The 27765-nt window shown below is 40.5% G+C and overlaps 1 protein-coding gene across 5 annotated transcripts in view; it reads left to right on the top strand.

The window, feature by feature from the left end:
- The window catches only part of LOC134345273 (endothelin-converting enzyme 2-like), a 151748-nt gene that overhangs the window by 107933 nt on the left and 16050 nt on the right, over window positions 1-27765 (top strand). For all 5 annotated transcript variants that reach the window (XM_063045679.1, XM_063045680.1, XM_063045678.1 and 2 more), the window contains 7 exons: window positions 6164-6278; window positions 9693-9803; window positions 11596-11694; window positions 19257-19334; window positions 22871-22974; window positions 25810-25920; window positions 26020-26087. In XM_063045679.1, the coding sequence (XP_062901749.1) occupies window positions 6164-6278; window positions 9693-9803; window positions 11596-11694; window positions 19257-19334; window positions 22871-22974; window positions 25810-25920; window positions 26020-26087 (686 nt within the window). The remainder of the gene's footprint in view (window positions 1-6163; window positions 6279-9692; window positions 9804-11595; window positions 11695-19256; window positions 19335-22870; window positions 22975-25809; window positions 25921-26019; window positions 26088-27765) is intronic.

Genomic DNA, 27765 nt, shown 5'->3' with positions numbered 1-27765 from the left:
GGACAAACCACATGGCAAGGATACTGCCACCAAATTCAGACATCAAAGTGCTCAGCTCAGTCAGCCCAGCAAAGTCCTGCTCACAAGTATAGGGGCATTAGTGACTAATTCGAGACAGCCTGGTCAAGCAGCAGCCTAATGTAATTATAGTTACAAAATTACTTCTTACAGATAATGTGCCAAACATTTTCATCGTACTCCCTTTATACTTCTTGCCCAATTATAATATGCAAGCAGAGGTAATAGTACAAAGAGCGAAGGAGTCACTCTGAGAGCCCTAATTTATTCCAGACTTGTAAAGACTCATAATAACAGGCTACATCCTCTCTTTAATATCACGCTTCCCTTCAATTAGTACTGATCGATACTGAGCGGCATTTGAAAGAAGCAATTGAAGTAACAGAGAGTGGACTGTAGATTGATTTCAGTGTTTGGTTGGTACAGTCATTGACCAGCTGTCCACGTCCTGAGTGACATAACTGCCAGACTAGTTCTGCAGTAGGTAGAGAGTGAGTTACCCACAGGATAGACCTAATCAACTTGGCTCTCAGCAAACTATCTGGCAGATATTTCCGACCTTGTCAGCACTGGTATGAGTCAGTGTAATGCAGTCTCTGTAGGAACCTAAATTACACTGAGGAAGCTTCACCTTGTGTGGAAGGCACACAGGATAGGATAATAATAGATCTGTCCTCTCAGAGATGGGCATCGGTGGATCATCAACAATAGGACTACACACCAGTTTGATCTGTGACCTCGTGGCCTGGCATATCTCTGACTCAACGTTTACATTCAAGCTGGCAGATCAATCGGGTGCGGAAGGGCATGTCAGGAGCAGCAACAGGTGTTCCTAAACATGATCTGTCAGCTTGGCAAAGATACAGTAGAGGGCTGCGTGCATTCCTCACTGCGTACTATTGAATAGCATGCAGTAGGCAGGGCTGAGTGATTTCTCAACCAACAGATTAATCTCATCTGTTCTAGCACAGTTAAGTAGCCAGTGCGAGAGGCAAAGCCTAAGATCTGCAAGTATGTCGAGGCTCACTATATGAATATAAGATCAGGCTTTAGTGAACATGTACAAGGAGACAAAATGAGTTGGTGCATGACACCTCACACCAACCTCACAGCATGGATTAATTTTTTGGATGCTGTGTTAATTGCATCTATTAAAGTGATGTGATGCTCAGCTTCTACAGATCTGAACCACATAGCTGACCTGATTTTTGTGCCAAAACAAAGTTTGGCATGCCTGTTCTTCACTTTTTTTAGACCTTGGCATTTAATGTTATTAATACATAAAATGAATCAATTCACATTTCAAAATATTAAACAAGTTGTACTTTAATTCATTCTTTTGTCAAGGTTTTATGTATTTACAATGAATACCTCCTTACTAACTGTTTCTACCAAGACGTTATTATATTTGACTTGACCATAATCTCCACGTAATTATTTTTTTCCAAGCTTGAGTAGTACATGTGCTTCTAAAATTTGTGCTCTGATATTCACAGATAAAGTATAAAGTATAAGTACGAAGATAGTTGCCTATCTGATCTCATGCTGGTAAAGGTCCTGCACTAACTGTGCATTTTCTCTTTTACCTTTTATTTTCCAAAGTGCAACACTTCACAGTTGGCCTGATTAAATTCTATCTGCAATTTCTCCACCAACATCCTGCTGGATCATTTTGCAATCTTCTACACTATCACACCATCATCAATTTTTGTGTCATCTGCAATTTTACTAGCCACCCATCTACTGTATATTTTTATCTATCATTTAGATATATATCATGAAAAGCATAGGACCCAATATGAATCCTTATCGTACAATACTATTTGCAAACCTTCAGCCAGAATAAGACCCACTGATCGCTACTGTCTGTCTTTTATGGGCAAGCCAATTCCATCTCCGAACAGTCAAGTCACTATGGATTCCATGCATCTTAATCGTCCAGATGATCTTACAAAGAGACACCTTGATGAAAGCTTTACCAAAATCCGTGTAGGTAACCTCCACAGCTCCATCTTTATCAGTGACCTTCATAACCTCCTTGAAAATCTCAATAAATTTAGTGGCCATGTCCTATCCTGCGCAAAGTTGTGCCAACTGTCCCTATTTATGTCACAGTTTTCCTAATGCTTATAAATTCTATCCCTAAGAATTCTCTTCAATAGCTTCCATACCACTTCAATGGCCTATAAATTCCCTTCCTGAAACAAAGAACAATGTTATCTACTTGCCAGCCTCTGCAGCTAGAGAGGACAGGAAAGATCTTGGGTCAATTCCCAACAATCTAAACCCCTGCCTAAGGAAGACGGTGAAGAACAGGACCTCCAAGATAGTAATCTCTGGATTACCCCCAGTGCCACGTGTTAGTCAGGGCAGCATTAGAATGATGTTACAGGTGAATGAGTGGCTGAGGAAGTGGTGCAAGGGGCAGGGTTTCAGATTTCAGGATCATTGAGTTCTGCTATGGGGAAGGTATGACCTGTACAGAAAGGATGGATTACATCTGAGCCCTAGGGGGACCAGAATCCTTTGTGGGCAGATTTATTAGAGCTGTTGGGGGAGGATTTAAACTAAATTTGGCTGGGGGATGGGAGTCGGAATGATAGGGCTGAGGATGGGGCATTTGGTGGCCAAGTAGATGCAATGTATAGTGAGACTATAAGGAAGGACAGGCAGATGTTAGGGCAAAATTGCAGTCAGTGGGATGAATTGAAGTGTAAAATGGGGCAGAATCGAAAGGGGTGATAAATATAGGACTGAAGTTGTTATATTTGAATGCATGCAGTATACAGAATATGGGAGATGATTTTGTAGTGCAGTTAGAGATTGGTAAGAATAATGTTGGCATCACTGAGTCGTGACTGAAAGATCATAGTTGGGAGCTTAACATCCAGGGATGCACCTTGTAATGAAAGGACAGGCAGATGGTAGAGGGAGTGGGGCGGCTCTGTCAGTAAAAAAATGGAATAACTTTTTAAAAGGGGTAACATACAATCAGGAGATGTAGAATCCTTGCGGGTAGAGTAAAAATACTCTGATGGGAGTTAAATACAGACCTCCAAACAGTAGCCAGGATACGAACTGCAAATTACAATAGAAGATAGAAAAGGCATGTAATAAGGGCAATGATATGATGCAGGTAGACTGGGAAAATCGGGTTGGTGCTGGATCCAAGGAGATGGAACTTGTAGAATGCCTATGAAATGGCTTTTTAGAGCAACATGAGGTTAAGTCCACGAGGAAAAAGGCAATTCTTGATTGAGTGTTATGTAATGAACTAGATTTGTTTAGGGAACTTAAGATAAAGGAACACTGAGGAGGTAGTGATCATAATATGATAGATTTCACCTTGCAGTTTGAGAAAGAGAAGCTAAAATTGGATGTATTAGTAATACAGCAGAGTAAAAAGAATTACAGAGGCACGAGAGGGAAGATGGCCAAAGTTTGATTGGATGAGGACACGATCAAGGATTACAGCAGAGCAGCAATGGCTGGAGTTTCTGGGGGCGATTCGGAAGGCACAAGATAGATACATGTGAAAGATTACATATTCTAAAGGGAGGGAACCATAGCTGTCAAAGGAAGGTAAAGAAAGCATATAAGGAAAAGACGGGGGAAATAATATAGCAAAAAATAGTGGAAAGCTTTTAAAAACCAACAGAAGGCAATTAAAAAAAAAGCAGTAAGCAGGGAAAAGATAAAACCTGAAGGTAAGCTAGCCAAAATTATCAAAGAGTATACCAAAATTTTTTTCCAGATCTATAAGGAGTAAAAGAGAGGCAAGAGTGGTTATTGAACTGCTGGAAAATTACACTGTATAGGTAGTAATGGGGGACAAATTTAATAAGTATATTATGCCAATCTTTACTGTGGAAGTCACTAGCAGAATGCCAGAAATTTGAGCGTGTCAGGGGCCAGCAATGAGTGTACTTGCCATTACTAAGAGAAGGTGCTTGGGAGGCTGAAAGTTCTGAAGGTAGATAAGTTATCAGGAACAGGAGGACTCTCCCCAAGGTTATGAATGAAGTAGTTGAATAGATTGTGGAGGCATTAGTAATGATCTCTCAAGGATCATTAGATTCAGGAATGGTTCCGGAGAAAAATGTCACTCAACTCTTTAAGAAGAGTGGCAGGCAGAAGAAAGAAAATTATTGTCTTGTTAGCCTGACTTCAGTGGTTGGGAAAGTGTTGGAGTCCGATATAAAGGATGAAGTTTCAGAGTACTTGGAGGCCCATGATAAAATAGGCAAAGTGAGCATATTTCTCTCAGAGGAAACCTTGCCTGGCAAATCTGTTGGAGTTCTTTGAAGAAATAACAGGCAGGATAGATAAAGGAGAGTCAATGGATGTTACACACTTAGATTTTCAGAATGCCCTTGACAAGGTGTTGCACATGAGGCTGCTTAACAAGATAAGAGCCCATGGTATTACAGGAAAGATACTAGCCTGGATAGAAAATTGGCTGACTGGCAGGAGGCAAAGACTCAGAATAAAGGGGGCCTATTCTGGTTGACTGCCAGTGACTAGTAGTTTTCTGCAGGAGTCGGTTTTGAGATCATTACTTTTAATGTTATATGCCAATAACTTGGATGACGCAATTGATGGCTTTGTGGCCAAGTTTGCAGACGATACGAAGATAAGTGGCAGGTCAGGTAGAGTTGAGGAAGCAGGGAGTTTGCAGAAGGACTTGTCAGATTGGGAGAATGGGCAAAGAAGTGACAAATGGAATATAGTGTAGGGAAGTGTATGGTCATGCACCTAGTAGAAGGAATAATCTACTTTCTTAACGGGGAGAAAATGTTAAAAATCAGAGGTGCAAAGGGGCTTGGGTGTCCTCATGCAGCATTCCCTAAAGATTAACTTGCAGGTTGGATTGTTAGTAAGGATGACAAATGTAATGTGAGCATTCATTTTGAGAGGACTAGAATACAAGGGCAAGGATGTAATGCTGCGGCTTTATAAGACATTGGTCAGACTGCATAAGAAGCATTGTGAGAGTTTTGGACCCCTTATCGAAGAAAGGATGTGCTGGCTGTAGAGAGGGTCCAGAGGAGGTTCAGGGAATGATTCCACAAATAAAGAGTTAGGTATGAGGAGCGTTTGATGGTTCTGGACTTGTACTGGCTGGAGTTTAGAAGAATGGGCGGGGGGAAGATCTGGTTGAAATCTATCAAATATTGAAAGGCGTAGATAAGGGTGGATGTGGAGAGGATGTTTCCTATAGCGGTGAGCCTAGTTCCAACGTTCTGTTCCTCACTGTTCTGGTGGACATTGAGGTTTCTTATATAACTCCATCAGAATGCACCTTCCTTAATTTTGAGTTCTACCCATACAGACTCTGTGGCTGAGCCTTCCGTTATGGTCCCTTCCAGCTGAGTGTTACTAGAATGGAGAATGAAAAAGAAAGCTGTGAGTCTGGTGAGAGTTGAGGGAGAATATGGGATAATGGTAGGATTAGCGTAAAATAATGGGTGTTTGATAACTCGTGTGGACTTGATAAGCAGAAAACCTGTATGCACGCTGTGTAACTCCTAGACACTGGGATGATTCTACACAAATGCACAGATGCATGGACTTGTTAATTGTTTAACTTAATGCAACTTGCCATGCATCATTTACTGTAAAATCAAGCTACAATTGTTCAGCGGACTGTTTCATTCCTTCACAAGTCAGATCTGTTATTTCCGTTCATAAATATCGTCAAGCACGTTATGGGAAAAGTGTGATTGAAACTTATGGTTCTAGCTGATTTTTTTCCAAACATATATTGCATGAGCATCCAATTTCTTGTCTGAAATTGTGGATATTTTCTTTGTTTTTAATTTCAATTATAAAGATTCCTTTGTGATTTACAGTAAGCAGATCACTCAGTACATAGTATAGAGACTACAATGTATTTGGTGGGAATTTGGCAAAGGATGTTACACATTACTATAGGTATGTAATGGCAGCAAGTGAAGGAGCCATTTGAATATTGATGTTATAAAATTAATTAAAAGGTAAAGTTTGAAATTAAATGGTTAAATAATTTCTTTGAAATGAATATTTTATTAATTTCAATATTAAGTATATTGTTGATATGGTTTGTAATTTCAAACATTGCATGTAAAACCTAAGTCAATATTTTTTATTGTTTTAAATCAATTAGCATTTTGAACAATTACATGATGTGGAATTTAGTACACAAAACAGCAGGAAACTTGGATCAGCGGTTTGAAAATGCAAATAAGAAATTTATGGAGGCTCTTCTTGGAACAAAGAAGGTGAGATTTCAAAGCTGAGTTGATATATTATTTTGCAGATAACGAGAATGAGAGTTTAAGCAATTTAAATATGAGAATTAATGTTTATATTTGCAGTTAGTCTTAATTTCTATAAATCCAACTTATTCTGTTGTTATTTTGGTTTGTTCAGAATAAAAATATACAATTCATTCTCATTAGCCTGACCACTTAGATGGTTCCAACAAGTATAATCAGCCTTATTGGAAATACAGGCTGTCCTTAGGATACACACACACTACGTACAAATGAACGCTCTTCATATTATTAACTTCAAAAGTCCAATGCACATAATTGCATTCATTCTTACTAGTTCCCTATCTCCATTTTTAGTAATTGTTCATTCTTATCAGTATTATGTTGACTTCGATGCTTTTCATTGCCAATAATATAAACAAGGATATGAAAAGATTTTTTCAGATATATAAAGAGTAAAAGAGAGGTGAGAGTGGCTATCGGACCACTGGAAAATGATGCAGGGGAAGGGGTAGTGGGGGACAAAGAAATAGTGGACAAACTCATTAATTGTTTTGAGTCTCTAGAAGTATGGAGGCTGTGGAAAACTCGAAGTATGCCAGACATTCAAGAGCATCAGGGAACACAAGTGAGTGTAGATGCTATTACTAAGGAGAAGGTGCTTGGGATGCTGAATGATCTGAAGGTTGATAAGTCACCAGGAAGAGAAGAACTTTTCCCCACGGTTCTGAAAAAGTAGCTGAAAAGCTTGTGGAGGCATAATTAATGATTTTTCAACAGTCACTAGATTCTGGAATGGTTCAAGAGGACTGGGAAATCTTAGGAGTACGAGTGTAGACTATTTTCTAGATTCACAACTCAGAGGTGCAAAGGGACTTGTGCAAAATTCCCTAAAGATTAACTTGCAGGTTGAGTCGGTGGTAAGGAAGGCAAATGCAGTGTTAGCATTCACTTCAGGAGTATGAGAATATAAAAGTAAGGATGTAATACTGAGGCTCTGTATGACATTGATCAGACTGCATTTGGTGTATCATGAGTAGTTTTGTGCCCCCTATCTACGAAAGGATGGTGCTTTCACACCAGCTGTGGAGATCATAACAGAATTATTCCATTTGAACTCTGAACAATAGTTGCAACCAGGTTTGTGTCTGTCATACAGGCAAACTTTTCATTGTGGATGTTCAAATAGCAGTCTAACCAAGTCATTCTGACATCTGCAGGCAATAGCACAATAACTTTTGGTTACCTTGTACTCTTATTTGCCACAATGCATGTCAAACTCATTGATTATAAATGATTGTGGATCTCCTTAACATTGAACTATATTTAAAAGCAAACAACAGGAATTCTGCAGATGCTGGAAATTCAAGCAACATACATCAAAGTTGCTGGTGAACGCAGCAGGCCAGGCAGCATCTATAGGAAGAGGCGCAGTCGACGTTTCAGGCCGAGACCCTTCGTCAGGACTAACCTGACGAAGGGTCTCGGCCTGAAACGTCGACTGCGCCTCTTCCTATAGATGCTGCCTGGCCTGCTGCGTTCACCAGCAACTTTGATGTATGTTACTATATTTAAAACTTAGTTTTACTTTCAAGAAGATTGTAATTCCTTTTGATTCACTTGCATATAGTAAATATATAACTAGTTTTAGTAAATGCTCATTTATAAGATTTGATATAACACTGGTACATTAATACTCAGCAAACATCACTGCATCCAGAAACATCCTGGATTATTATTATTAACATAGTGGAATATTTCTGAATCTAAAAACTGCATAACTTGGCATCATAGGATACTGGAGTATTTGGCCACCACCAAACTACTTTGGGAAACAGTCTGTTATTAAGTTTAACATCAGTACATTTTTGTATCTAAAATGTTGAACTCTTAATTAGAATAATTACTGAAACAGAAAACTTCTCAAAATAATCTGTCATAAATTTAGTTTTTCAGTTAGAACTGTTTGGGAGAATGGGTAGCAAGTGACATCATATTATTGTGTTTTATGATCTTACATATAAAACATTCCCTGAAGTTGTTTTCACTGCTGGCTAATGAGTTTCCAGATTTTTCAGATAGAAATAGGAGCATTTCATGCTTGATCTAACCTCTGAGAAGTTACAGATAAGGATACCATCTGTCACTTGCTTGTTACATAGAAACATTTGTAAGCCACAATAGTTCAGACCTCAGAGTAAAATAGCAGAAAGAAATACATTTTTCAAGTTTGAACCAGTGGCCATGAAGTCACACTTCATTATTCATTCAGCTTAGCTGTGATTTGCATACAAAATTTACAGAAAATGCCATCATAATTGTGGTGAAAATTTTTTACATTTTTTTTACAGTAGGATGGGATGACTTAAATTAATGAGCTTTAAAATGAGTTTTTAACACTAGAAATCTGGTTTTGGTATTTCTTGCTGTTTCTTTCTATGTGCAAATGCTCAGTATAAGAGCACTTAAGAGGCTAATTTGCGAGAAACTTTCCTGTGACCTGAACTTTGACATCACTGCTGGTGATTTATCTTCTCAGAGATGCACAAGTTCCTGAAATAGTGATATCATTATAGTAAGTTAACAGTTGTAGTTCATGTGAAATTTATTTGTTAAAATTTGTGGACAGGAATTTCAGCTTTACAGTGTTAAAATAGGCAGGTGGAACCTACAAACACTGACGTGAAGTATTGTCTTGGATTCACTAGCATCTTTATGCATTTTTTTTCTTTTCAGAAGGAAAGACAAATCTTTAAATCTTAATCAACAGGATATCAGTTTATGAAACTATTTTAAACGGTACCATTACAGCTTAGAAAGAATTGGATTTTACAGTGCATAGTGGCACAGTTAGAGAGCTGCTGTCTTGGCTCTGTTGATGTAGACTCAAAGCTCATCTCCAGAGCTGGCTGTGTGGAGTTTGCACATTCTCCCAGTGACCGCATTCTCCAAGTGCTCTGGTTCCCTTCCTATTCTCCAAGATATATTTAAAGTGGATGCTAATAGGTTTGATATTAGTAAAGCTGTCAGAGGTTACAGGAGTAGGCTGGAAAATGGGGTTGCGAGGGAAAATAAATCAGCCATGATCAAATGGGTCAATAGGCCAAGTGGCCTAATTCTGCCCTTGCGTCTTCTGGTCTAGGCTATGCAGGTTGGTTGGTTAATTGACTACTGAACATTGTGTCTTGTGTCTAGGAAAGTGGTAAAAACCTTAGAGATTTATAGAAATTTTTTGGCAAATATAAATGGGTTTCGTGTAGGATTAGGATAAATGGGTGCTTGATGGTTTGCATGGACTCTGATGCCATAGATTCTGTTTTCATGCGGTATGAGTGACTGTATAACTAACAATACATTTCAGGTAGCATTCATTAAGTGTACTGAACTAACAGTAATTTTGCTGAAAACTGTTCTCTTTAGTCCTGTGCTCCTCGATGGCAGACCTGCATTGGAAACACGGATGATACTCTTGGATTCGCCTTGGGTGCTTTGTTTGTAAAGTTTACATTTGACAAAGACAGCAAAGTAATAGTAAGTTGCTTATATTTCCATTTCCATTTAGGTGTACTGTGCAAAGAAAGATACCACTAAAATAACCTCATTAATATTTTTGAATTAATAACCTGCATATAAGTAAAACATCACTTTTTTTCCCAATTTACAGGCTTCAATAGATTAAATATCTAAACTGTATCATTTAATTTCTCTGAAAATTAAACACCATTGTTGCTGTATTGTGAATCCTGATTCATGTTTATTTTGAATTACTCCTGGGAATCCAATGTAAACATGAGCTCTCAAGTGTTTTTTTGGGGGGGGGTGGGGTTTGACTATGAGGAGAGATTGAGTCACCTGGTACTGGCTGGAATTCAGAAGGATGAGAAGACATCTTATAGAAACATATAAAATTATGAAAGGGATAGACAAAATAGAGGCAGGAAAGTTGTTTCCACTGATAGGTGAGGTTAGAACTAGGGGACAGACCCTCAAGATTTGGGGGAGTAAATTTAGGCTGGAGATGAGGAGGAACAGTTTTTCCCAAAGAGTGGTGTATCTGTGGAATTCTCTGCTGAGTGAAGCAGTGGAGGCTACCTCAGTAAATATATCTAAGACAAGGTTGGATAGATTTTTGCAGTCAGGAATTAAGGTTTATGGGGAAAAGGCAGGTAGCTGGAGATGAGTCCATGGCCAGATCAACCATAATCTTATTGAATGGCGGAAGAGGCTGGATGGGCCATATAGCCTGCTCCTGTTCCTATTTCTTATGTTCTGCATCGATAGGCTGAGATTCTCCAGCAATTATGAGGTGAATGGCCCTTCGTTTGTTCTTGTGCATAATTTCATTTTGATGCAATATTTAGTTATAGGTCTTGCACTTATCTTGAATTGAATTGGAGAATTACTAGGATTGAAGTAGGCAAACCACAATTTATGAATTTGGATTTAAATTCATATAGTAACTGGAAACTGAATGCAAATGAGGTCATACAAACATACAAATTGAGAATAGGAGTAGACCACTTAGCCAGTGAGCCTGTACCACCATTCAGTAAGAATATGGCTGTTTCGATTGTAATCTCATATACAGTGCACACTTCCATCAACTCCTGGTAACCTTTACTTACTAAGAATGTATTTACCTTTGTTTTAAAAATATTTAAATACTGTACATCCTCAACCCTTCAAAGTAGTCTCATGACATTGGAAAAAAATACTTTGCCTGATTTCTTTCTTAAAGATCTCTTATTTTTAAACACTGAGCACTAGCTCTGGAATCTGCAACAACAGGAGAATATTCTCACCATCTTAATCCTGTCAAGGCTCCTCAGGATATTGTGTTTCAACCAAATCCCCTCTCACTCTTCTAAATTCCATTGGGTACAAGCCGAGCATGTCCAACCTTTCCTGATAAGTCAGCCTATACATTCTTGGTTTAGTCTAGTAAACTTTATCGGAATTGTTTCCAATAAGTTAATACCTTGTTCAATAAAGAGACTAGCACTGTTCATAGTATTCCAAATGTGGCCTCACCGCTGTTCTATGTAACTGAACCATACTCTCTTTCTACTTTTAAGTTCAGTTCTACTTAAAGTAAAAAATAACATTCTGTTATCTCTCCTAAAATAAACCAAATGACTGCACTATTTACACATTAATTCCGGTTTTTAAATTGTTCTTATTTTATTGACACAGCACAGGGTAAGCCCTTTTGGCCTTTCGAGCCACAGAGCCCTACTGTTTTTTTTTAAATTTATGTGTTAACTGCATTAAACTAGGGGAGCAGTTTACCTTGTTCAATAACTTAGATGAATTTGCTTCCTAGGCCGAGAAAATGATCAATGAAATACGAGCGGCGTTCAAGGACGGCCTGGAAAAACTGACGTGGATGGATGACGAGACCCGCCAAGCCGCTGAGGAAAAGGTTTATTTATCTTAAGCTGTTTATGTTTCCAAGTTCTTGATATTGGACCAGAACACTGTAATTGAAGATTAGAGAAATCTTTAATGCACCGTGAACTTTATCTAAGTGGGGGGGGGGGGTGTTTAGTTATTTTCTCATTGAACTTTACAGTTCAGCTGCTCTTGCGGTCTTGTACTAGTGTTTGGTGTATGGATCTGTGCACCACATGCTGATGATGCCCAGAGTTAAGTACATTCCCTCTAAAGCTTTTCTTACTTGTCTTTCTGTGGAGCAGAGTTGATAAAACCCAAATTATTAGCTTAAAAATTGGTGCTGTAGTATTGCCCTCTTTATTTTTTTGTCAGAGTGCTCCACTTTAAAATGTTGGACGTGATCAGAGATAGATAGACACTATATTGGCCCCAAAGGAAATTACAGTGTCACAGTAGCATTACAAGTGCACAGATACACAAATAAACACATAGTAGAAGAGAAGGAAGAAAGAAGTTGCCTCAAGCAGTCTAACAGGAGGGGGTCATCACTTCCCCAGTTATAGGTTGACTCGTTATAAAGCCTAATTACCGAGGGTAAGAATGACCTCGTATAGCACTCTTTGGGGCAGCACAGTTGGCTTAGTCTATTACTAAAAGTGCTGCTCTGTTCAGCCAAGGTGGCATGCAGAGGGTGAGAAACATTGTCCAGGAATGCCAGGATTTTCCATGGGGTCCTTTGTTCTACCACATCCTCCAGTGTGTCCAGTTTAACTCCTATAACAGAGCCAGCCTTTCTGATCAGTTCAGTGAGCCTTTTGGCATCACCCATGTTGATGCCATTGCCCCAGCACACCACCACATAGAAGATTGTACTGGCGACAACAGACTGGTAGAACATGTGAAGGAGAGGCCTGCATACTCCAGAGGACCTCAGTCTCCTCAGGAAGTAAAGGCGACTCTGGCCCTTCATGTACGCAGCCTCTGCGTTGGTGCTCCACTCAAGTCTATCGTTCAGGTGCACCCCCAGGTACTTGTAGGTGCTCGCCATCAATAGTAACAGGAGGCAGTGCAGGCTTAGACTTCCTAAAGTCTTATCACCATCTCCTTTGTCTTAGTAATATTGAGCTACAGATGATTCAGCTTGCACCATTTGACAAGTCCTCCACCAGGGCCAGGTATTCATGCACATTCAGGATTTATCTTCAGATATGCCATGGCCGACGCCATGAATATGCTTTGAAAACATACACAATTTTCCCAAACCAGAAGCCCTGGATGAACCAAGAAATTCACAGTCTGCTGAGGGCTAGATCTGTGGTGTTCAAGACTGACGATCCAGAACCCTACAATAATAATAATAATAATAATAATAATAACAACTTAATTATTGGACACTTTTCATACAGATGATGTAGTTCAAAATGCTTTACAATGGGATAAAGTGCAAACATGAAAATAAAAGACAAAAAGATGTTTGTTAGAAGCAAGGTTAAATAAACAGTTTGAGCTGGCATTTGAAAGTGTCATTTGAGTCTGCATCCTTTATAGTTTTAGGTACTGAGTTCCACAGTTTAGGAGTGTAGTTCAAAAAAAGCAGACCTGCCAATAATCTTTTGAGGGAGATTGTTTAAATTTAGGAGAGAGATGGAAGAAGACTTGAGAGCTTGAGCAGAACTATAAAACAAAAGTGGTTCTGTGAAGTACTCCATTGAGAGCTTTAAAAGCAAGCAAGAGAACTTTAAAATCAATTCTGAAAGATACAGCAAGCCAATGCAGTATTGTTAGGACGGGAGTGATAATGCTCTTTCATCCATCTAAATGAGTTGATCAATAGATTGCTTTGGAAGGCCAGTAAAAAGTGCATTGCACTAATCTAGTCTATTCGATATAAAGGCATGAAATAGTTTTTCAGCATCAATACATGACAGAAGCGAACATACCTTTGCAATATTTCTAAAGTATAGAAATGCTGCTCTTTCTTTATGTAGAATTTAAAATTTGAATCGGAATCAAGAATAACAGAGAGGCATGTTACTTCTGATTTTATAAGGGGAGCCGGGTTCCTAAATATATCAAGAAGTTTATCTCTTTTGGCTTTGGGACCAACTAGAAGTATTTTAGTTTATTTTCATTTATTTTTAGGAAATTATTGCTCACCCATTTGCTTATTAGATAGGCTGGTATCATCATCACGCTCAACTGGATGTACAATTGTGTGTGATCTACATAACTGTGGAAATCAAGTTTATAGTTTCTAATGATGTCTCCTCAGGGGGGCATGTGTCAGGAGAAAAGTAGGGGATCCTGAGCAACACCAAATGGTACATTGTATCTCTTAGAAAAATGGTCTCCAAGACAGGCTAAAATATTCTCTCTAAGATACAGTATATGAGCAAAATCAATTAAACACACTACCAGAGAGGCCAACCCAGTTCTCAAGGTGATCTCAGAGAACGCTGTCAATTGTGTCGAAGGCAGCACTAGGAGAATTAGAACCGAGGCCCTGTTCGTATCAGCGCTGAGCTTAAGGGTTGCCAGATGCTATGGGGATGACATCCAACAAGAGGTGGTATCCGTCACTAATGACCCTCACCATCCAGATATGCCCTCTTCTTATTACTACCATCAGGGAGGAGGTACAAGAGCTGAAGGACCCACATTCAAAATTTCAGGAACAGCTTCTTCCCCTCTGCCATTAGATTTCTGAACAGCCCATGTTATTCATCTTTTGCACTATTTATTTATATCTGTAATTTTTAATGTCTTGCCCTGTACTGGTGCTACAACAATGTATGTCAATAATGCACCCAAGTCTAATTCATCATCTGAACTTCCTTGTGATCTCTGTGGAGGTTCTTTAACTGAATGTGTTTGTGTGACAATGGTAGGAGAATATCTTATACAGTGTTCTTGCAGTATAATAAAATAAATGTTATGTCTAAGATGTCCTAGATCTAATTTCTCTTAGACTTAAGATGAATCAGATACATGGAAATAAGGAGATATTGGGCAAAAAAAAACTGTTGCACAAGTCCAAAAATTAATGAGCTTTGGACCCTTATGGGAATTATATTCCTCATCCATTTTACCAGGTGCTATAATCCTAAAGGTATTCTCTTAAACACCACTGCAGAATGTGGAGCTCCAGGGACAGGTTACAGAAAGAAGAGGAGAGAGGCAGGATATAGTAGGGACATAGTTTTCAAGATTTCAGCCTTGCCCCACACTCACAAAAAAGAAACTTAACAGATTATAATGTCCTTCTGAAAATCTTTGTTGGGCAGGCAGCACCAAATAGGTAAATAAGGTAGGTTCTGCTCGTACTGCATGAGGAATGAAGGCCACAATTGAACTCTGACATTAAGTGTATACCATTTTAGGCAGCCTAAGGGCAATTGTGTACTGCTTGAGAACATTGTTGTGGTTGATGCATCTGCAGACGTTTGAATAACTTATCCAATTTGGAAATGGAAAAGCCAACAATGGATTATAGGGTCATTCAGTTCTATGCTCTTGTTGGGTTTCTCAAATTCAGGAGGCAGTTAAGACATCAGCAACTCAGTGTGCTCTTTAGATAACCCTTAAACTTCCTAAGTGGAAAGGGCGACCTCTCTTTCAATGTGCAGAACATGTGAATGCATGACATGTGAAGTATCCTCAGTGTTAGTGAAGGGCGAACTTAAAGTTTGGAATATGCTTTCCCCTTCTTGAGCTCTTCAAAGAAGACACACACATTCTGATGCTTCATTGATTTCAGTATCCTGTTCCTCTTTAAATAGCTACCAGTACGTTCATCCTGACTGCTAGATCATCCAGGGTCATAAAAACTAATTTCAGGATGTATATTGTATACATTTCTTGGACATTAAATGTACCTATTGAACCTCACCTTCCAGTTTCAAAGAACTGCAACTGGGTGTTCCTCATAACTGTGTGTGTGTGTGTGTTAGTTAACAAAACCTGAACCTCATAATGAACCTTCAGCTGTTCCAGTAAGTGACAAGCTGTGAATAATTGATGCTGTTAATTTGCAAAGCTTATAGTTGCCAGGACCACAAATGTTAAGTAGCTAAACAAATGTGATTTCTGCAAAATATTTCAAGAAGCGGTATTTCTTTCTGGAAATTCTGATCTGTATATATCTTTAATTGTAATTAAAAATACTGGAATGGCAAGTTGCACAGTAGCATAGTGGTTAGCATGACATGATTGGAGCTCGGGGCATCAGAATTCAGAGTTCAATTCTGATCCCATTTGGACATCTCTCTCAGGAGCATGTGTGCTTTCTCCCATATTCCCAAGCTGTCAGTCGGTTAATTGGTCATTGTAAATTGTCTTGTGATTCAGCTAGGGAGGAAGTGTTCTCATTGAACAGCATATTTTCTTATTTTCTTCCATTTGTTCAGTTGCTCATCATCTTAAAAAGTCATGGTTTTACTATGCCAGTGCAAGTGTGCTGACACTTGCGGGCTGCCCATTGCATACTCTCGGGTATGTTGGTTGTTAATACAAATGATCTATTTCACAATATGGTTTGATATATACATGAGAAATAAATTTGAAACTTGTATCTTGAAATCAATTGCTTTCTCTAGCGTGAAAGTGGAATCTTGCACTTTGACTCTTTGATAGTAATGTTTGAGGATAATGAGACCAAAGCCTCGCTGTAAATTAGCTTTCCATTTGAGCAGGTCTCTGCTAGCACATATAAACAAATCAGCATAGCTTGATGGCGAGCAAATAGAGAGGAGAGTCGGATTAATCAGGAAGCATTCATTATTATATTCAATTTGGTAATCTCCCAGGTTTCTAACTATCTTTTTCAGCAATGGAAACAAATAACAGAGATGATGGTTGTTTTCCCTTTTATTCCTTGTTTTTTTTGTATTTGTTCAAGATACTTTTTTTTCCCTGCAATACTTCACTTAGTGATTTTGGTTGCTATGCAACATGTAAGACAAGCTGAAGTGGCCAAGTAGCACGAAAATAGGGCATCAGAAACCAATCCAAGCATCTTGCAATGGTGAGCAATCTGCGTTTTCTGTCTCTTTTCAGCTAGTATAAACAATTCCTGAATTGGGGCTGAAAGAGGAGAAGAGAATGAACAAACTCGTTTTGTGTTCATCTCCAGCCATGAGTAATTGAACACTGGGTTTAAATTTTATTTATGAGAAACAAAAAAAGTCAAAAATGTGCTAACCTATATGTTTTAAAAAATGATAGTTTATTTCAAAATTTTCCTTTTTTCCATCACTTAATGGCTTGCTTTTGTGCTGCATTACTCTATAGCAGTGACGTCAGTGTTCAAAGCAAATTTATTTTCAAAGTACATATTTGTCACCGTATATTGAGATTCGTTTTCTTGTGGATATTCGCAGTAAATCCAAGAAACACAATAGAATCATTGAAAGATCATACCCAACAGGATTGGACAATGTGCAAAAGACAACAGACTGCAAATGAAAAACAATAATAATAAATAAATAAGCAATAAAACTCAAGAACATGAGATGAAGAGTCCTTGAAAGTGAGTCCAGTCTTTGTGGGAACAGTTCAGTGATGGACCAAGTGAAATTATCCCCTCTGGTTCAAGAGCCTGATGGTTGAGGGGTAAGAACTCTTCCTGAACCTGGTGGCTCCTGTACCACCTTCCTGAGGGCAGCAGTGAGAGGAGAACATGGCCTCGGTGGGGTGGGTGCTTGATGATGGATGCTGCTTTCCTGCGACTGCATTTTGTGCAGATATGCTCAATGATGGGGAGGGCTTTACCCATAATGGACTGGGCCATATTCACTACTTTTAGAAGGCTTTTCTATACAAGGGCATTGGTGTTTCCATACCAGGCCGTGATGCAAACAGTCAATAAACACTTCACCACACATCTATAAAAATTTGTCAAAGTTTTAGATGTCACGTACGATCTTCACAAATTCCTAAGGAAGTAGAGGTGCTGCTGTGCTTTTTTCCATTATTGCACCTGCATGTTGGGCCCAGGACAGATCCTCTGAAATAACACAGGAATTTAAAGTGGCTAACCCTCTCCGCATGTGATCCTCTGATGAAGAATAAATAAATAAGCAATAAATATCGAGAACACAAGTTGTAGAGACCTTCAGTGTGAGTCCATAGGTTATGGAATCAGTTCAGTGTTGGGGTGAATGTACTTATCCTCTCTTTCACAAAAGCCTGATGGTTAAGGGGTAATAATTGTTCCTGAACCTGGTAACATGGGACAAGAGGCACCTGTACCTCCTTCCTGATGGCAGCAACGAGAAGACAGCATGACCTGGGCGGTGAGGGTCCTTGATGATGGACGTTACTTTCCTGCAACAGCGCACCTTGTAAATGTGCTCAGTGGTGGGGAGAGAACAGCCCTGCTTTATGGGGTTGGTTGCACGTGCATCACTTACTGGAGGTAGAGCTCGGCAGGCTGCAATTTGTCCTTTAATATCTGCCAGTCTAGCATTTATGCTTGTTTTGGACTTCAGTTGTTTAATTGGTCAAAGGAATTAGGATGGCTTGTGTGCATCTTGTATACTCAGTGGTTAACCCCTTGTAATAATACCATGGATTATAGTAACTCACTCAGCCTACTGGCATCGTGGAAATAATTGTGAACACAAGAGATTCTGCAGATGCTGCACATCCAGAGCAACAAACACAAAATGCTGGTGGAACTCAGAAGGTCAGGCAGCATCTATGGGGAGGAATAAACTTCCTTTTTCCCAGGGCTGAAATGGCTAACACGAGAGGGCACAGTTTTAAGGTGCTTGGAAGTAGGTACAGAGGAGATGGCAGAGTTAAGTTTTTTACGCAGAGAGTGGTGAATGCCTGGAATGGGCTGCCAACGAGGGTGGAGGGGGTGGATACAACAGGGTCTTTTAAGAGACTCCTGGGTAGGTACATGGATCTTAGAAAAATAGAGGGCTCTGGGTAACCCTAGGTAATTTCTAAAGTAAGTACATGTTCAGCACAGCATTGTGGGCCGAAGGGCCTGTATTGTGCTGTAGGTTTCTCTGTGTTCTATAAACAGTTGACGTTTCAGGCCAAGGCTCTTCATCAGGACTGGAGAGGAAGGGGGAATAAGATGAGAAGCTGGGAGGTGATAGATGGGAAAGTTGAAGTTCTGAAAAAGAAGGAATCTGATAGGAGAGGAGAGTGGACCATGGGAGAAAGAGAAGAAGGAGGAGCACCAGAGGGAGCGGGTGAGCAGAAAAGAAGGGGTAAGAGGGAAGCCAGAATGGGGAATGGTAAAGGAGAGAAAGGGGAGGGGTGAGAAATTACCGGAAGTTAGAGAATTCAATGTTCAATGCTCATGCCATCAGTTTGGAGGCTACCCAAATGGAATATGACATGTTGCTCCTTTAACCTGAGAGTGACCTCATTGTGGCAGTAGAGCAATCCTTGCTCCGACATGTCGGAATGGGAAGTAGAATTAAATGGAATTAATTGCTTATTCTAGTTCCCATGGGGTTCCAGCAAATGGAGATTCATCTTTTAGAACAAGGATTAACTTCTTTTAAATGGTTACTTAATAATATATAAATCTCTCTTCTGATGCATGTTGCATTTATTCCCCTTTTCTGGTAGGCCGATGCCATTTATGACATGATTGGTTTTCCAGACTTCATCTTGGATAGTAAGGAACTGGATGAAGTTTATGATGGCGTAAGTAAATAAAACCTAAATGGTTACTGTTCATGCCTAAAAGTTCATACTGTTCATACCTAAAACCTGAAAGTTACTGAAAAGTAAAGAGTCAGTGAATCTGATATACAGTACTTAAGCATTTCAAGAGCCATGTTCTGCATTATTGACCCAGAAAGCCTAAGGTCTAATGTGCATTTGAGGCGAGTAAAACAGTTGAAATTCATGTTGTGACCTAACATCCTTTGTAAGGTTTCAAGTGTAGGATCTGCATCTAAATAATATACTTCATCTAGAGCAGGGGTTCCTAAACTGAGGTCCATGGACACTTGCTTAATGGTATTGGTTCACAGTGTAAAGAAAAGGTTGGGAACCCCAGATCTAGACACACGTGCAGTTAGAATAACTGGACTGATTTTGGGGACAGTGATGAGTGTTGCTGCTAATTATTAGCACAAATTTTAAACTTTGATGGCTTTCTCCTTGGTATCAGAGTTTTTTTTCAAACCACTCTTTGAGAATGACACCTCTGATTGGAATGCTGAGGGAGACAGATATCCGTCTTATAAAAAAGAGTGGGGGGAAGTAGCATTACTGGTCAGGGTTAGTATCACGGCTATAGAAAGGGAGGACGCTGCAGAGGGAGTGTCCACTGAGTCAGTGTGGGTGGAAGTCAGAAATAGGAAGGGATCAATCACTGTGCTGGGAGTAGTCTGTAGGCCCCCAAGTAGCCCTTGGGACACCAAGGAGCAGATAAGCAGGCAGATTTTAGAATGGTGCAGGAAATACAGGGTTGTAGTTATGGGTGATTTCAACTTCCTTCATATTGACTGGCACCTCCTGACTGCAAGGGGGATAGATGGGCCTGAATTTGTCAGGTGTGTTCAAGAAGGATTCCTGACAGAGTATGTGGACCAGCCAACGAGAGGAGAGGCCATACTGGATCGAGTTCTGGGTAATGAACCTGGTCAGGTGGCAGACTTCTTGGTGGGGGAGCATTTTGGTGAGAGTGACCACAACTCCCTTCGCATCAGCATAGCTATGGAAAAGAATCAAAACAGACAAAATGGGAAAGTGCTTAACTGGGGAAGGGCTAACTATGAAGGGATGAGGCAGGAACTAGCGAGAGTAAATTGGAAACAGATGTTCAAGGGTGAAAGCACAGAAGTAATGTGGAGGAAGTTCAGGGACCACTTGTGCTGGGTTCAGGATAGATTTGTCCCACTGAGACAAGGAAAAAATGGTGGGAAAAGGGAACTGTGGCTGACGAAACACGTGAGGCAACTCGTCAAGAGGAAGAGGGAAGCATATATTAGATATAAGAAGCAGGAAGCAGGAGGGGATCGTGAGAAATATAGGGTAGCCAGGAAGGAGCTTAAGAAAGGACTTAGGAGAGCTTGAAGGGGATATGAGAAGGCCTTGGCATGTAGGATTAAGGAGAACCCCAAGGCGTTCTATAGGTACGTGAAGAACAGAAGGATGACAAGAATGAAGGTGGGGCCGCTAAAGGATAAAGAAGGCAACATGTGCCTGGAGGCAGAGGAGGTTGGGGAGGTCCTAAATGAATACTTGGCTTTAGTATTCACAAGTGAAAAGGACCTTGATCAGGGTGAGGTTGAAATAGAACAGGCCTGTGTGCTGGACAATGTGGAGGTCAAGGAAGAAGAAGTGTTGGATCTTCTTAAAAACATCCAGATTGATAAGTCCCCAGGACCGGACATGATATACCCCAGGTTGCTGTGGGAAGTGAGAGAAGAGATCGCTGGAGCAGTAGCTATGATCTTTGAATTCTCTTTGGCTGCAGGGGAGGTGCCGGAGGATTGGAGAACGGCAAATGTAGTTCACTTGTTTAAAAAAGGTAATAGGGAGAATCCTGGGAACTCTTGACCGGTGAGTCTTACGTCGGTGGTCTGCAAACTATTGGAAAGGATTCTTAAGGATAGGATCTACGAGCATTTGGAGAAGTACAGTCTACTCAAGGATAGTCAACGTGGCTTTGTGAAGGGAAGGTTGTGCCTCACAAGCCTAATTGGTTTTTTGAAGAGGTAACAAAAGAAATTAATGAGGGTAGGGCGGTAGATGTGCTCTACATGGATCTTAGCAAGGCATTTGACAAGGTTCCCCACGAGAGACTCATCCAGAAAGTCATGAGGCATGGGATGAGTGGAACCTTGGCTGTTTGTATAAAAATTTGGCTTACAGGAAGAAAGCAGAGGGTAGTAGTGGAAGGAAAGTATTCTGCCCGGAGGTCAGTGACTAGTGGAGTGCCACAAGGATCTGTCCTGGGACCCCTGCTCTTTGTGATTTTTATAAATGACCTGGATGAAGAGGCAGAAGGATGGGTGAGTAAGTTTGCGGATGACATGAAGATTGGAGGAGTTGTGGATGGAGCTGTAGGTTGTCGAAGGTTACAAGAGGATATAGACAGGATGCAGAGTTGGGCAGAAAAGTGGCAGATGGAGTTCAATCCAGATAAGTGTGAGGTGATGCATTTTAGAAGAACAAACCAGAAGGCTGAGTACAGGGTTAATGGTCAGTTACTTAAGAGTGTGGATGAACAGAGGGACCTTGGGGTTCAAATCTATACATCCCTCAAGGTCGCTGCACAAGTTGATAGGATAGTTAAGAAGGTCTATGGGATGCTAGGCTTCATTAATGGGGGATTGAGTTCAAGAGTAGAGAGGTCATGTTGCAGTTCTACAAATCTGTGGTGAGACCACACTTAGAGTATTGTGTTCAGTTCTGGTCACCTCATTATAGGAAGGATGTGGAAGCTATGGAGAGGGTGCAGAGAAGATTTACCAGGATGTTGCCTGGACTGGAAAACAAGTCTTATGAGGCAAGGTTAGCAGAGCTGGGACTTTTCTCTTTGGAGCGCAGAAGGATGAGCGAGGACTTGATAGAGGTCTAAAAGATTATGAGAGGCATAGATAGGGTGGATAGCCAGTACCTGTTTCCCAGGGCATGAATAGCAAACACCAGAGGGCATATGTACAAAGTTAAGGGAGTGAAGTTTAGGGGACATACCAGGGGTAAGTTTTTTATACAGAGGGGTTATGGGTGCCTGGAATGACTTGCCAGGCATGGTGGTGGAGGCCAAAACATTAGGGGTATTTAAGAGCCTCTTGGACAGGCACATGGATGAAAGAAAAATAGAGGGTTACGGGGTAGTGTGGGTTTAATACTTTTTTAAAGGAATGTATGGGTTGGCACAACATTGAGGGCCGAAGGGCCTGTACTGTGCTGTAGTATTCTAGTGTCTAGGGAGGACATCATACACTGTTAGTGACTGAATCTGCCACTGCCAACAATCGGGCAAGGTAGTGTCACCAAATTATTTAACAGAGCTAACTGCATTGTTCTCCTAGTTTAGGCTGATGGGATGGGAACACACAGTATACCTAAGGAGTAGTTACTGCAGAGGTTTCTTGCAGGATCATGTATGTCAGAGCAAATTGGAAAATAACCATTAAAGTTCAGTTCTTTTTAAATATACATGATTTTTTAAACACAATGATCATCTTCCAATAATCTCTATCTTTCCATTGTTACACCAGTACGAAGTATCAGAAGATTCATTCTTTCAGAATATGCTGAATTTCTACAACTTTTCAGCCAGGATTATGGCAGACCAGCTTCGGAAAACACCTAACCGAGACCAGTAGGTGTTCTGACGTTTCTGCTCACCTTGTTTGTTTGTTTATTTGTTTATTTATTTTTTGTGATACAGAGCAGAATAGGCTCTTCCAGCCCTCTGAGCCGCGCTGCCCAGCAACCCCCCGATTTAATCCTAGCTTAATCACAGGACAATTTAGAATGATCAGTTAACCTACCAAATGGTATGTCTTTGGACTGAGGGGGGAATCGGGAGCACCCAGAGGAAACCGACACGGTCATGGGGAGAACGTACAAACTCCTTGCAGGCAGTGGTGGGAAAATACTGTATTGTAATATAATGGGGAAAAATTGAAGGTAGAGGTCTATACTTTATGATTTTCTTGCACAGTTTTAATTAAACAAACTGTTCAGGTGATGGGATAGATCATGCGAGACCAGAGCCACAGCCCAGACTCATAATGCCCATATTTGCCTTTTCCAAAACAAGCTAGCCTTCTGCACCTAAAATGCATCTATTGTTTAATGCTTAAAAATATTTTAACAAAGTAAATAAATGTGATTATAAAACACATTAAAATGTTAAAAATAGTTGAAACCCTTGATGAACTTGGAATCGTGGCACTTCTGAGGTATGTGAAACAAGTTATAGATGAGGTCTTCCCATGGAAGTCTCTGATAATGAGGCAAGTGGGTCTCTCCCCTCCTACACACACACACACACACACACACACATTTTATAGGAGCACCATTGAGTGCCCCGCCAAGCTGCATCTCCACCTGGTATGTAAGTAGCCAAGCATCAGATGGCAAGTCCCTACAAAGGACTGTGAGAATGATTGAGAGGATCATAAGGGTCTCCCCACCATCCTTCGGGGACATTTATCAGCAGCGCTGCATATACAGGGCCCTTAGTATTATTAAGGATCCCACTCATCCATCCGCCATCCTCTTTGACTTTCTACCATCAGGAGGAGACTCTGAAGCATAAAAACAAGAACGGTCAAGATGAGAAACTGATTCTTCCCCCAGGCTATTCGGCTTCTGAACTCCCTGCCGCATCGCATTTGAAGTGTCACTGTTTAATCTGTTCTGTACCTTACAATATTTAATTGATGCACTTTAGTTTGGTTAATTATGTATAATCCATCTGTAGATTTGATCCTAACTTTCATAAGCTGGGACTGGACGAGATGTACCCCAGGCTACTGTGGGAGGTGAGGGAGGAGATTGCTGAGCCTCTGGCAATGATCTTTGCATCATCAATGGGGACGGGAGAGGTTCCAGAGGATTGGAGGGTTGCGGATGTTGTTCCTTTATTCAAGAAAGGGAGTAGAGATAGCCCAGGAAGTTATAGACCAGTGAGTCTTACTTCAGTGGTTGGTAAGTTGTTGGAGAAGATCCTGAGAGGCAGAATTTATGAACATTTGGAGAGGTATAATATGATTAGGAATAGTCAGCATGGCTTTCTCAATGGCAGGTCGTGCCTTATGAGCCTGAGTGAATTTTTTGAGGATGTGACTAAACATATTGATGAAGGAAGAGCAGTAGATGTAGTGTATATGGATTTCAGCAGGGCATTTGATAAGGTACTGCATGCAAGGCTTATTGAGAAAGTAAAGAGGCATGGGATCCAAGGGGATATTGCTTTGTGGATCTAGAATTGGCTTGCCCACAGAAGGTAAAGAGTGGTTGTAGTGGGTCATATTTTGCATGGAGGCCGGTGACCAGTGGTGTGCCTCAGGGATCTGTTCTGGGACCCTTACTCTACGTGAATTTTATAAATGACTTGGATGCGGAAATGGAGGGATGGGTTAGTAAGTTCGCTGATGACACGAAGGTTGGAGGTGTTGTGGATAGTGTGGAGGGCTGTCAGAGGTTACAGCGGGACATTGATAGGATGCAAAACTGGGTTGAGAAGTGAGAGATGGAGTTCAACCCAGATAAGTGTGAAGTGGTTCATTTTGGTAGGTCAAATATGATGGCAGAATATAGTATTGTAAGACTCTTGGCAGTGTGGAGGATCAGAGAGATCTTGGGGTCTGAGTCCATAGGATGCTCAAAGCAGCTGCGCAGGTTGACTCTGTGGTTAAGAAGGCATACGGTGTATTGGCCTTCAATCGTGGAATTGAATTTAGGAGCCAAGAAGTAATGTTGCAGCTATATGGGGCCCTGGTCAGACCCCACTTGCAATACTGTGCTCAGTTCTGGTTGCCTCACTACAGGAAAGATGTAGAAACCATAGAAAGGGTGCAGAGGAGATTTACAAGGATGTTGCCTGGACTGGGGAGCATGCCTTATGAAAACAGGTTAAGTGAACTCAACCTTTTCTCCTTGGGGCGACAGAGGATGAAAGGTGACCTGATAGAAGATGATGAGAGGCATTGATGGTGTGGATAGTCAGAGGCTTTTTCCCAGGGCTGAAATGGTTGCCACAAGAGGACACAGGTTTAAGGTGCTGGGGAGTAGGTACAGAGGAGATGTCAGGGGTAAGTTTTTTATGCAGAGAGTGGTGAGTGCGTGGAATAGGCTGCCAGCAACGGTGGTGGAGGCGGATACAATAGGGTCTTTTAAGAGACTTTTGGATAGGTACATGGAGCTTAGAAAAATAGAGGGCTATGGGTAAGCCTAGTAATTTCTAAGGTAGGGACATGTTCGGCACAACTCTGTGGGCAGCAGGGCCTGTATTGTGCTGTAGGTTTTCTATGTTTCTAAGTTATTGTGTGTTATGTATATTACAGTGTTTTACACCCTGGTTCGGAGAAACTGGTTTGATGGTATACATGTATATAGTTAAATGACAATAAACTTGACTAATTACATGCTGTAAAATCATGATTACGAACAGATGGAACAACTAATCCTGTAATTTTGTGTATAGATGGAGCATGACACCACCTACCGTCAATGCATATTATGTGCCAACAAAAAATGAGATCGTCTTTCCTGCCGGTATTCTGCAAGCACCATTCTATGCCAGAAATAATCCAAAGTAAGTACTTCCATCGACTTTTTTGTGAGGCGGCATCTTCATTAAATCTCCATTATACCAAGATTGAACTTCTGATGTTTCTTTTTGATTTGACTGCAGATCTCTGAACTTTGGTGGCATTGGAATGGTAATGGGCCATGAATTAACACATGCCTTTGATGACCAAGGTACAAAAAAGATTGAAATTCCAAAAAATTACAACTTCACAATTCTGTCACTGAAACTTTGCAGGCCTAAACTTGTATCTCTTACCAGGGCTCATCCTAACTAAGACAGGGATTATTTAAGTATTAAGATAGATACTCTGGCTCAGTGGACCTCTATTGTTTTGGGGCAATTTACTTTCTTTATTGGAATGGGACAGGCCAAGCTCGTGGAAGATTTGCAGAATAAAAATCAAACATTACTCAGCTTCTGCTGAGTTGGAAATTATATTCCAATTGCAGTTGGCCTATCTGGTATGATTTACCATAGTGGGGTGCACCTGCAACTGGGCTTGAGAAGAGATTTGTATTTATTCCTTGAGAAGTAAGAGATGTAATGGTGACACCACTGGATATAGTTATAAATATAACAAAAGCAGAAAATTCTGGAAGTGCTCAGCAACCTTGGAGAGCAAAAGCTGACTTATTATTAGAAATTATTATTATTATTAAAAGCAAACTTCAGTTCAATTACATATACTGTATCATAGAACCATAGAAATGTTACGGGATGAAAGGAGGCTATTCATCAAGTCTCTGGAATCTTGTCAGTCTCATTTCTCATAAATTAGCAAATTCTTCCCATCTAGTAGCTAACCAGTTATCTTTGAAGGCTCCGATTAATTCTCATTTTCAACGCATTTGGAGGCAGTGAATTCGAGGTCGTAATTGCCCTTCACATTAATAAATAATCCTCTTGTAAATTCTACCAAAAGGTTTAAACTGATCATCTCTGACCCTCAAGCCAGCATCTACATGTTTCAAAAGTCTTCTCAACCTTCTGCAATAAATGGAGAATGTCTAATTCTGCAGCTGAAATCTCCCATACACCCAGCAACTTTACCTTTGAATATAATGTTTCACATAGGTGTGCGGGGAGAAGTTTTCCTCTGACAGAAATTCTCATTGTAAAGAAGATGCTAAATTTGGCAATCGGATTCTGCCAAGTTTTCTGTCGGTATTTTTAACTTGTGTAGCCCCCCTGGCAAGCCTGAGGCTCGCTCAACTCACTGTCGTCTAGCGGAAGCAGCCTTTGGCCCCGCCAAACTGGGTAATTAAGTTTGTGTGGATGCTGTGTGATGTACCCCACCCCGCCAAATAACAGACAATACACCATATACAATTAAATGAATTACAGTTTATAGATATTACTGGAACTATATAATTAATAAAGATAAAATATAAAAGGCGCCACACTTATCAAAGTTCAATCTCTTCGTGCACAAACAGTTGGAGCTCTAGTAACGATCCTCTCTTCACCATTCGATCCCCTCTGATCACCTCGACCTGACGCCTGGGACCAACCACGGTGGTCGACCAGACGCTCCACATGAGTCTGTCTCCGTCTCCTCTCCTCGCCGAAGACCCTGGACCTCGGACTCCTGCTCGGGGTCCGACCCCGTTAACCGGTTCACAGCACCTTGTCCATCCTCTAGCTGTCCATCATGCCTTCTGCCCAAAAACCCGCGCATCACGATATTACAGACACATTAGAAAGAATAACATCTATCCCAATTAGTGCGTTCACTCTCTTATCAATAACATAATCCAAACAAGCTGCTAGTAGGAGAACTTTCTTAGCAGTTAGCATAACAAAGAAGCCGTTTTAATTATAACATAACAAAGAAGCCATTTTAATTAG

The sequence above is a fragment of the Mobula hypostoma genome, chromosome 4, assembly GCF_963921235.1.
Source record: "Mobula hypostoma chromosome 4, sMobHyp1.1, whole genome shotgun sequence".
Lineage (NCBI taxonomy): Eukaryota > Metazoa > Chordata > Chondrichthyes > Myliobatiformes > Myliobatidae > Mobula > Mobula hypostoma.
This window is presented reverse-complemented; position numbering and strand designations above follow the sequence as displayed.